The sequence below is a fragment of the Parasteatoda tepidariorum genome, chromosome 8 (assembly GCF_982258835.1).
Source record: "Parasteatoda tepidariorum strain Cologne lab strain chromosome 8, Ptep-v5.0, whole genome shotgun sequence".
Taxonomy (NCBI): domain Eukaryota; kingdom Metazoa; phylum Arthropoda; class Arachnida; order Araneae; family Theridiidae; genus Parasteatoda; species Parasteatoda tepidariorum.
Window position 1 is genome coordinate 44,750,154 of NC_141762.1, and position 12,693 is coordinate 44,762,846.

At 30.5% G+C, this 12,693-nt stretch overlaps 1 protein-coding gene across 1 annotated transcript; it reads right to left on the minus strand.

Annotated features, from left to right (window-relative positions):
• Positions 1–5,414: 5,414 nt before the first annotated feature.
• LOC107449142 (coiled-coil domain-containing protein 81) lies at positions 5,415–12,693 on the minus strand. The gene is made up of 4 exons (XM_016064584.2): positions 12,563–12,693; positions 8,579–8,640; positions 7,057–7,219; positions 5,415–5,810 (listed from the first exon to the last, which is right to left on the minus strand). The coding sequence occupies exons 1-4, from the start codon at positions 12,645–12,647 to the stop codon at positions 5,557–5,559; spliced, it is 564 nt and encodes a 187-aa protein (XP_015920070.1). The 5' UTR covers positions 12,648–12,693; the 3' UTR covers positions 5,415–5,556.

Consider the following 12,693-nt stretch of genomic DNA (forward strand, 5'->3'; position numbering starts at 1 on the left):
TGAAGGCCAACCTTTTCTTATAGTGCCAATATTTGTAAAGAATTCTGCGTGCTACTTTCAACTTTCATGACATACAAATATATAACACATATTCCGCCCCCTTCTAATTATGACGGAAGCGAGAATAAAGTGTATGCCCCTGTAGTGGATAAAGTGTTAATAAAAACACGATAGTTTTTATTCCTAAAGTAAATTAATTTTAAATATTTTTTACTCCTAAAATAATATTAGTTTCAAGAATACATGTGTAGATAGTTAAATGTGAGGCACTATAAAAACAATGTGTATTTGTATATTAAGGTATACATTTACTTAAAGAAAACACTAGATTGCCTGTATGGACTACATGGTCTATTGCAGTCTATATCGACAACATTGTCTGCTGTAGTCTATATATGTGTTATAGTCTATTGTAGTCTATATAGGCGAGTCAATAGAACAAGGAAGCGATTTTTTTCCCGTCAGATAAAAGACACGAAATAATATTATTACTGAAATATAAATTATGGCCACTGTATCCCTTTTATTGAGTTGTAAGGCTGTGGTTTAAAGCTATAAACCAGAAAACCCCGAAAAAATAGGCAATAATGATATATTTATTTTTAAAATTATTGCTAATGCTCTGTGTAAGGTAAAAAAATAAATAAATAACACATCTTGTGTGAGCATGGTGAAACTAATAATTTTGGGATAAGATACCAACGTGCAATTTTACTCTATTATATGATTTTACTTCTTATATAACTCAAGCAAGAACAATCAACGTTCTTTTTTTGTCCTTCATATCTTATCCTGAAATAGGATTTTTATTGTAAAAGATAAGAATATGTTAGTAATTTTAGCGTTATCTTACACTTGTTTCCGTGACATTTATTTAATATGGTGATAGCATTGAGCCAGTATTGTTAAATTTCGGTGATGGAAATAAAGACGAAATTTTGTTTCTCAATATTTTTGATTTTAACCCTATTTAATTAATTTAAAACATTGCAGCATAATTTTATTTTTGTTCAAATCCTATTTTGTTAAAGGAAACTTTGTAATATTTTTTTGTTGATTTATTAATTTATTTTTATAATTTTGAATGGAAGTGAAATTAATATGAAATTCAATGTTATGGTATTATTTTCATATCGTATTTAGGTATTTTAAATATACACAAAGGTTTTATTAAAATGACTCCAAACAAAAAAAATTTTGATTTACCATATTTTAACCATTTGCCCATGTTTTAACTTCTGTTTGTTATCCATGTTTTAATTTCTGTTTGTTAACCATGTTTTATCATCTTACCGTTTCTGATAGTTGACCGTTTTTTTTTATCTATGGAGGATCTGTTAGGTGACACTCATGATGCTGACATTTGTGTGTTTCTATGCGCAATTGGTATTTTATACTCTATACAAGTGAGATTTTATTCTATTTACAATTTCCTCTGATTTTATTCACGTTTTCACATGTTTTATCGTATTTACATTTTATCTAATTTTATTGACTTTATTGAATCCGTCTGTTGCTTCGTGTGGAGTTTTATCAATTTCGCGTGTTTTGGTAAGGAAAAATTGTAGTATACATTTTAAGTACTTATAATTTGTTTTGAATCCGTTTTGTTTGTCACAGCATGTCCGTTTGTGAAACTTGTGCCATTAAACCTTACATTCAATCATGTGTATTTGAATACAGAAATAGTTACGGGAAAGTTTTAAATTAGGTTTAAAAAATATGATTAAAGCCCAATAGGAATATTTAAAGTTAATATCCTCATCCGAGGTAAGCTTTAGTCTCGTTATAGCAATCTAGAATTCATCGAATTGGAGAGGACAAAGTGGGTAAAACTTACTCCTGACTAAGTGATAAAATATTGTCTGTGTAATTTTTTACGCTTATTCCAAGGAATTCACACCTAAGTCTACATATTTAGTAGCCAAGAAATTTTATACAAATTTTCTAAAGTCAATTCCTACTTAGGTCAGCAAAGAAGAGTTTTATTTTAGTTACTTTTGATTAAATGATTAAATTTTTTTCTCCTGTATAAAATTAAAATTAATTAATGAATTAATATTTGAAAAAACTATATTGATATCAAGTGCCATTCACTACAAGTTTAAAAAATAGTATTTGAACTCGAGTGGATGAGTAAAAGTATTTTATAAACGATTGAAAATTTGAACGAGATACATAAATATATATAGGGAGAGTATGAACTAATAGTAGGAATTTACAAAAAAATGTCGCGTGGTATCAGACAACTATAAAAGTATGAATATGGTGACGTGGACCACACTTGCTACCACGTGATGTTCCTTATTGAATTTATCTGACACAGCGAATGTAAAATAATTTTGCATTCAAATGTGCATTTAAATGTGCTCAATAGATTAATTCTTTGTTCAAATAGAGTTATAAATTAGAAATTATAACTGATATTATTTTTGAAATTTAGGAAAACTGAATTGCTTATAGTAAAATTTAAAACAATGACTAACGCTCAACAAATCAGAAAAGTTCGTTTCGTATTTCGCTCATCCCTATTTAATAAATGAATTAATATTTAAAAAAAACTGTATTAACGTCAAGTGTCATCCACTACAAATGTATTTGAACATGGGTGGATGAATAAAAAGTATTTTATTAACTATTGAAAATTTGAACAAGATATAGGGAGAGTGTGAATTAATAATAGGAATTGAAAAAAAAAGCAAAGACTGAAGGCCTGGTTTCTTAGGACAGGACGCCGTCAGCTGCAAATCAACGCTAACCTCTGATTGGTCCATTTGTGAGTTTGATAGTATACGTCTTCGAACGCTTATCTTGAACTACAATTGCCGTCCAACTCAACTGCAGTTGGATTACAACGTGACGTTAACCACAGAAGCAATGGCGGACAACATCCAACAGCGCATTGAAATCAGCCAAGATTTTGATTTTGACATTAAACATAGCTTCTTCATTAAACATAGCACTCTTCATTTAGCTCAGCTATAATGTGTTTTTTCTTGGACAAAGTCATTATTTGTTCTCTAAAACACTGATCGACTAAAACAAAATCAATACAAATTCAAAATAAATATTTGTTTACGTAATTAACGCATGCGCAATGAGAGATAATGTCTGCGTTGGACCGACTGATCACGCTGAGCTAACAAAAAAGTATTTTTTTGGCGTCAGCTCTACGTCAACTTTCCGCTGACGCCCAGATAAGGCGTTAGTTCTAAGAAACCAAGCCTTGAGCTAACAAACCAGTATTTTGTTGGCGTCAGCGGGACGTTGACGTCCCGCTGACTCCCAGATAAGGCGCTTGTCCTAAGAAACCAGACCTTGACTCATTCATATATATGTGTGTTTGACATTCCGTTGTTCTAGGCAAATGATGTATTGATTCATATGTATTTTTTTAGCGATTGATACTTTTCTTCACATAACAGTTTGAAAGTTATAAGAGATTTTTGTATAAAAAATACAGTTATGTACTTTTAAACACGTACCTACTTCAAACGTTTATTCTTAAACTTGAATAGAGACGTTCCTATTGATTGCCTGGAAACAATACCTCGCTTTGCCAGGATAGCAATGCCAGACGCATATATATGAACGAATCAGATTTTGCTTTCTTATATGAAACTGAAATAACTACTTAGCTATTAAATATATCGACTTGGATGTGATTTCATTCGATTAAACGTAAAATTTACATCGGAAATATATCACTTGCATAGATAGCAAAGAGTAATTTTTCCCCGCTTTGCCCCCGTCCAATCAGTAAATTCTATTACTAATGTTAGAATGATCATTGTAGGGGTTTCTGAATCACTGAAACTGATCACTTAACAAAGAGTCGGATTACTGAATAAAATCTAGAGTTGTTTTACACATTCTTGCATTTTTTTCTTGTATAGAAAGTATACAGTCAAACCTCGCTATAGTGAACATGGTTTATAGTGAACTCCCGGATATAGTGAGCGAATTGATCGCTTCCGTGCCTTGCTATGCACATATAATATTATTTTGTGTGTATATAGTGAACCAAAGGACGAGAGGAAATTGGATATTATGAACTTTTTTCTCTCTTCGAATGATTTTTCCCCCACATTTTTTGGTAATTTTAAAATTTCTACATAAAATACATGTACCGATTTTTTAAACTATTTATTGAGTGGAATGTAGCCATAAGCATTTTTTCTTGTTTGGGGGCCGTTCACAAAGTACGTACACAAAAATGGAGAAATTTTAACCCCCTCCCCCTCTTCGTACATAACCGTACACAAGGTCTTACTCCCCCCCTTAGAGTACGTACATTTTATTAGTCTACCCCCCTTTGTCATAAAAATTAAAATAATTATGTTTTAAATAAAATTAAATATTTATTTAATATAATTTATTAATTTAAATTATTTAAACAATAACACCCAATTTTATGTACGTACTTTGTATAATACCTCCCCCCCTCCCCATCATACAAAACCGTACAAAATAGCAAATCCCCTCCCCCTCCTTCGGGATGTACGTACTTTTTGAGCGGCCCCTTTGCTTCTTCTATCTCAATTTTCCATCCCTAAATAAAGGTCATCACTAAATGTTTTGTACGCAAGACGAGGAGTAATAAAAAATAAAGTTACTACATATTGTTTCTTAATCATTTTTATATATTTTTTACTGGTCATTTATTTAAATAACGTGCATTAAAAGGGAGCAGTATGGAAAAATTAGTTGCAATTGTTTGCGGTGCGGATATAGTGAGCTCCCAGTTATAGTGAACCGAAATTTCGGTCCCTTGAAGGTTCACTATAGGGGGGTTTAACTGCATATGTTTTTAATATTGACTTTTTCTTTTATGATCTGACAGGTTTCAATTAAGACAGGTCGGAGTTTTCTTCTTCTCTTTAATATTAGTTTGCAAAACAAAATTTTTGTATTTTCTTTAGTTCATTCTTAACAAAAATTCTAAAAACATAAAATAATATATAATTGGTGGTCATTACCGAACAATTTATATATTCTTGTTACGCTGCTACGTTGATAAAGAAAATTGCTTGTAAAAAATGTGTACTCAAATTTCACGAAACTTTCGTCGTTTTTGACGAAACCGATTCCTGGTAAATGCTCCTAGCGAATATTTTGACAAAGTGAAGAAATAACGAAATCTTTTCGAAAACGTACGAACCTTCAAGAAAACGAATTTCGTCAAAAACTACAATTTGAAAACTACAATGTATACTACATTCCGACATCAGGAGGATTAAAAAAATTTCTTGTTTCTGAGAGTGTGGAATTAAAAAAGAGTTAAAACAGTTTGGAATTTTTTAACAAGACTCACAAGTATCCAGTTTTAATGCTTTTAATATTTAATCTTCAAAAAATATAAAAATTCAATTTATAGGTAATTATATTTTGTTGTTAATTTATATATAATAAATTATATCTTAGAAATATTAATTTTCATGAACTGAGATTTCATTTATAATTTCATTTTTGAATGAAATTGAGATTAGATTTAGATAAATCTCGATCTGATAGATTCCAAAGACTAGGTAGTGAAATAGTGAAAAAGCTTCTAAATCATTCAACAACGTAAAGGACATCTTGTATTGAGACATCTTTCAAAAAGCTTTCATCAAAATCCATTTTGTAATGATCTTCGTGTACTCTCAGCGTTCCAACGCCAACAATGGGGAGTTCCAGAGCGTTCTGACAGAAAAGACTGCGTTCCATGAATGCAATTAATTCCGACATAGCCAGACAGACCTTTGATCTCTGTATTTTGCATTTTGCTGCGATGTAGCTTGAGTTGAAAACCCTCTCTGGGAACGAGGCTAAAATAGGATTTTGAAAGGAAGTTAACATTTAGGAGAATTCTCATTTGTTAGATGCAACATTTTATCAAGACATACATACATTTAAAAATACATCACTTATCAAAATATTTTTGTAAAACTCCATTTTAGAAAATAACCTTGCTTTACTGTAATTAATGTGTCGTAATACTGCTTATCCTGAATTTATAACGATTCAGTATAAACCCTGCTGTTGTATTGGTTGACATTTATTAATCTACATAGAATTTTTTGTTTTCGTTTTGATTTGATTTTTCGACGAATTATACATTTAGAATGCTGTTCATTTTTTGGCAAGAAATGAGTGATATAATAAACAAATTTGATAATTCTCGAACCGTTGGGAGATATTCAGTTAAAACTAGACAATTAATTGCAAGGCAAGTTGCGATTTGTTTGAGTTCATTTTTGGTGGACTCGTTTAATTTTTTGAACGATGTTCATTTTTCGGCAATAAAAGAGTTAAATAGGACCGGGATAGACGGTTGGCAGGGCGCTGCACTCACGTTCGTGAGAACGAGCCGGCCATAGAATCTCCGTGTAGTAATTGGGGAATGGTGACCGTTAAACCTGTTGGGTCACAAAGTCCTCCATTTGCCCATTATAAATTAAACCTCTGGGGGTACTGGGTTGGAGATTGATCGTGCTCTGATTCAGGTCAAAATTACGATCTGTGGATGAATGAATGGGGACGCTAATTAAACGGGTGGGACGTATGAGTGTGGCAAAAGTCGAATTCTTGGCCATAGATGGCGCCAATGAAGAACAAGAACAAACGTTCCCCTTGCGTTAATGGCCTACGACAACAGCAAAAGAGTTAAAGTAAAAACAAGCTTGATAACTCTTGAACTGTTGGATGATATTCAATTAAAACTAGGCAGTAAATTACAAGGCATGTTGGGATTTGTTTTGAATTCATTTTTGGTGGATTTAATCAATATTTCGAATGATGTTAATTTCTCTGTTAGAAACAAGCTACATGAAAAACAATGATTTTGGATATCGTTTGAACGGTAGGCTGTTAAGACTAAGAAGTTAAAGCAAGGCATGTTGGGTTTTGTTTCGAGTTCATTTACACTAGACTTTATCTTTTGGCTTCTTGTTGTCCCTTTTTCAGTAAAAAATGAAATGACCTTAAATCTAGAAAAATGAGAATACTGTAATTGAAACTGACTGTAGCTTTTAAATCACTCTTTAATTCATTCTAGATAAAAGTTCTTCTTACCTTCATAATATTTTCTGGACCACTTTATACGAAATTTAAGCGCCAAGCTATGAGAAAGAACAAAAACAGGAATTTGACTTATGAGGTACTTTACTGGTTGTTGGGAAACTAATAGTTTTTCTTGCTTTAATCCAAATGTTCCAATTCCATTAATCACAACTGTCTGTAAAAATAAATTATATATATATATATATATATATATATATATATATATATATATATATATATATATATATATATATATATATATATATATATATATATATATATATATATATATATATATATATATATATATATATATATATATATATATATATATATATATATATATATATATATATATATATATATATATATAAAATCAAAGTGGGCGGTTTTTAAAAAATTTATAACTGAAAAATGGTCATGGTAAAAAGAAACAATTCTTGCAGTAAATTCATGTCAAATATAATATTTTTTTTCACCATATTTTCAGTTATCTTTTCTTTCATTATTTCTGCAATGTTTTTTATGTATGCAACGCCTTCTGTCGAAAACCGTTTGAACTGAAATTATAAGAAAAACATTTATTGCTTGCGCTTGTCTCATAAATTTGCACAAGAATTGATTTTTAACTTTTTTCCTGATCAAAACTTTTGAAATTTTTATCAGGAAAAATATCAAGAAAATTTGTGAAAAATTTGTAAACATCACCTATTTGTAACATCTATTTCACCTATACTAACTCTTAACTATAATATACCTTACATTTAGAACTTCTTGAACACTACATGTCTAAAATACTACGTTATTAATTTGTTATTATGATGCACAGCGCAATAGAAATCATTTAAGTTTTTAAATTGAAAACATTTTTTTTGAGATAAATGTGATATTGTTGCATATTTTTACAGTTAACATCTCAATTGCATTTATTGTAAATAAATGTAATTTTTTTGTTTGTAATTTTTACTGAAGTTATTACTTTATTGTTTGCAAATTTGTTGAAGCCAAGAATCATTAAAAAAATCATAATATCATGAAATTGTTTAGTTATAAAGATAATGATGGTGGGAGAGATTATTTTTAATGACCAAGTTTTAGAAATCTGTTTTATTTTGTGAGAAATCTCCTGTTCTCCTAACATTATAATTTTCTCAGTATAATGATTCTAAAATTTTTTTTCTTCCATTATAATCTTTCCACTTCCATAAATCTTTAAAAATTAAGGAATAAAATTATATTCCAATCCTAGTAATAGATGATTAATAACTGGATTTTTCGCTCATGATTTAGACACAGAAAATAGTTTTCTTATGCTCCCATGGACTATAATGTATAGACCAAGTTTCATTGACGTACGTCAACTATTACGGACTCATGAATTGGTCTAACCTCGATATCTTTAATTGTAGCCAACCTTTGTTTATCAATTATTAGAATTAACAAAATTATTAGTGAGTATACGAATCACGATGTCGGAAAATGAATAAATAATCAATATAACGAATAAAAAAAATATATAAGAAAAATGGATTACGTTATTTTTCTGTAGATTTTCTTTAATAAATTTTCCAACTTCATGCAGTATGCTTGTAACTTCTATAAAAGAAAGTTTATTTTGTATTTTTTATCAAATTTTAAATACTAAAATATTAGTAGTAATTTCTTAAAAAAATTATTTGTTAAAATTTATTATGGAAATAAATTTTTTTATGCAGTGTTCTGTAATCATTACTCTTAATTCATATTTTTAGAATCCTTGTCGAAAATGAAATAAAAAAGTATTCATGATAGGAGCCACAAATTATTGTTTCAGAGTAAGGCCCCAATTTTATCGTGGTTTATTGAATAATTACTAAGGAAGGTGGAACTACAATCATCAAAGCCTATATGATTGCCAAAGAAAACATTAAGGAGTGTAAAAAGCGATTATTTGAAACTCCATCAAGTTAAATCAAGTATTCAAATTTATTTTGATATTTTTCATTCCACCTTCCTCGATAGTGATTCGATTGACTTCCATCGTTTCTTTTTAGCCTCAATATTAAAATTGGACACAAAATAAGTGTGTACACTTTTTTGCTTCATTTTTGACAAAGACTTTAAAAACATATGCTTAAGGCAGTTTTAAGTAATGCACAAACTATTTAATATTATAGTACAACAATATAGAATTGTACTTTTTTTAATAATTAACGGCACTCTCTTTTGAATGTAAGTACGTACATTAATCTGTCACATTCCTACTGGGTGACTATTTCATCCGTCTAAAATGTCATCAATAGAAATTTCAAAAATGTTATGACACTTTTGAAAGGTCATGTTCAAAACTCTAGAAAATTAATTAATTTTTTCACCTATAAATTTGTTCAGGATATAATTTATAATAAAATTTAAATATTTCGTACATTTTTAATTACAGTAGTTTAAATAATATTTATTTTAGTAAGAATATGTTACTTCATTCTAATAGTTTTTTATAAATAAAAAAAAGATCTATGCAATGAGAGGTATTCGAATCGTGATCTTGGAATGTTTTTTTTTTGGCAGTTTAAAATAATGTTTCAAGAAATGTACAAAATGGCCAACGATTTGAAATATGAATTTAAGAAAAAGAAAAACAATAGGAATGCTCTATTTGTTGCGTGTCGTTAAGAAAACAATGATAAATGAATCAATCAAATATGGTAAATGAATTTATAAATATGGTAAATGAATTAAGAACAATTTATCATCAAGATCATTATTTATCATTTTTGAACTTTTAATACCAAGTTTCAGAATTAATTACATAGTTTTTCTAGAGATGGCGCATCTGAGAAAGAAAATCGAAATTACCACCTTCTGCAGAAACTATGTTGCGTAGTTTCAGAAATAAAATTACGAACACTCGTGAAAATATTTCTGTTCGAATCGATTATTATGCATTAAGGCTTGTTAAACATTTAAGAATTTAGAGTTTTCATCATCTAGCAGCTGTTGATAAGCTTAATAACAAATTTTGAAACGTGTTCATTATAAAATTTCCGAGTTGTTCAACCGAACAAATACGCAAAAGAAATTTTTTTTTTGTATTTCTCCGTTTCTAATTGAAATCAATTTTTGTGACTTAAATTATAGATAGAGTTACAATACAGATATTTTAGTTTACCATTTTTTAATACCACATATGAAAGCTGTTTCCTTTTAGCAACTTTACCTTTTTTAGGTAAACACTAGTAGTCCCGCCCCTGAGGTACCATAAGGATCTGTCCTCCCTTCGTATTCCTCTCCCTTTACTCCTAATTTCCTCTTTTTCTTCACCCTTGTCGTGATTGCCAAGTTTATTGGCAAGGGCTTTTTGCCTGTGTTCGATTACCACCCTGTTGTAGCGGGCCTTGATGGGAAGAGACCAACCACGTGTCCAATCTTGGAGATCCGTGTCCCTGGGAAAGGGGATTCTGGTAGTTGAGGGGCATCTTGGTACGCCAGCACACTGCTTTGGCCCATGCTTCAGGTAAAAGAGGGGTGCATATTGGCCAGTATGCATCATTCGGCTGGTCTTAAACGTCATATGTTGGCTAGCAAACCAGGGGTCACTTATTGGGCCCCTTGGGGTGACGGCTGCTTCAGGAGTGACTTTCGGGCATATAGCTATTGGTCAACATCGGTGTAGAGAAACGGATTGGTATCAGCATTATCTGTTGCTTGCATCCCTTAGTTAGACTCCGTGGTGTGTGGTGTCGCTGGTTGATAATGGGAAGGTGCTCTGTTCCACACACCAACCTCAAAACAGAGGAACACCTACAATACCGTGTGATTATGCTCGATATCTTATGATTTCATCATATTATTGTAAATCTCAATTTTTGTCATACACCAAATCTTATGTCGCACCTAGTGCTTTTCATCAGCAATTCACCTCACAGATATTCACAATATGTAGCAATTATTACAGTTGGTTCTAAATCTCCTGAACATACTGGGTGTGGGATCATAATATCTGATCGAACTTACAATTATACCATCTCTGCCATTTGTTCCGTCTTCACTGCGAAAGCAGTTGTTATTCTTCTCATATCATCATATTCATCCCATGTTTTTAAATGTTATAACTCCATTTTATGAAAGATTATTTAGCAACAGACCCTCTGCAATACCGACAATTAAGAATAAGAAAGCTTTTATCTAAAACTGAATGATTTTACCTGCATCTGATTTTAGCCCTCCTTAGTCATTCCTCTTCAAACTATAAATATTTTTAGCGATTTGACAAAGGCACAAACTGCTGCTAACATTTACCTACAGATTTTTAATTCTCACCGAGAACAATATAATGATTTTAATTCCATTTTTACAGATGACTCTAAAGGCCATGACTATGTTGCAAGGGCGGCTGTTACACCAATCTCCACAATATTTGAGTATTAGCATTCGAAATACTCTATATTTATATCTGATTACCATGCAATTTATCTGGCTCTCCAATATATTTCCTCTTAAAGTTTAAAAAAATGGTTAATATATTCAGATTCAAGAAGTTGCATTGATGCCTTACAAAATAAAGAACTAAATCCACATTTCATTATAAATGATATTTAAAACCTATGAAGCAATTTATTTAGAAAGGAATCTAAAATAATTTTCTGTTGGGCACTAGGCCATTCTGGCATTTCGGGTAACGAAACAGCAGGTTATGTGGCTAAGTCAGCGAACAATATAACAAACAACCCTTTTACCTGCACAGACATCACGAATGCGATTGACAATAAACAGTATTCACACTGGCACAAGTAATAAATTGCACGACATTAAACCTTCTATAGAATCTTATAAAAGTCTAAATATTAGTCGCAAGCATGAAGTATTATTAAATCGCTTGCGAATTGGTCGCATTCAAATAACCCATAAAGAACTCTTATTAAAGGAACCTACACTAGAATGTTTTCATTGTGGGGAACCGCTCACTAATAAACATATTTTAACCAAGTGTAACAAATTTATATTCCAGAGACAACGTCATTTTGGTAGCTTTAAACCAATATTGACTTTATTATGGGGGATAAACTGCAAAATATTATTTTTAATTATCGTAGGGACAATGGTTTTACATATCAATTTAGCTTTTACTTATAGCAGAATGTTTTTTTTTTATAAAACAAATTGTAGGTGCGGTATGGCCAAAAATGGATTTTGCGCCAATAATTCTTAATAAACTAACTGACTAGCTAATTCTTAAAGAAGGCCAAGTTTACACAAGCACTGTAGCGCCATGATGATGATAACGTTACATTAATCAAAATTTCTCAAAGTAGTCTTTTATTGGGATATTACGAATCATATGGTAAAAATGAAAACAAAATTATAATTTACTTATTGAAACAGTCTTGTTTTTAATGATTCTCAGTGATTTGCTTATAGAAAAGCATCTTTAAAAAATATTTTTCTACGAAATTCTGAAGTTGTAAAACTAAATTAATATTGAAAGAATTGTTATAACAAATAATAATTAATGATACAATATAATTAAGTTTCTTTATACCTTCTGCAGTTACCAACCTCTCGATATACGTATGAGGGTTTTCTTTTAAATTATTCACTAACGTTTGCAACTCTTGGACCATCATAAATAAAAAGATAAAAGACTTATAATTTTGAAGGTTTTTATTTGTT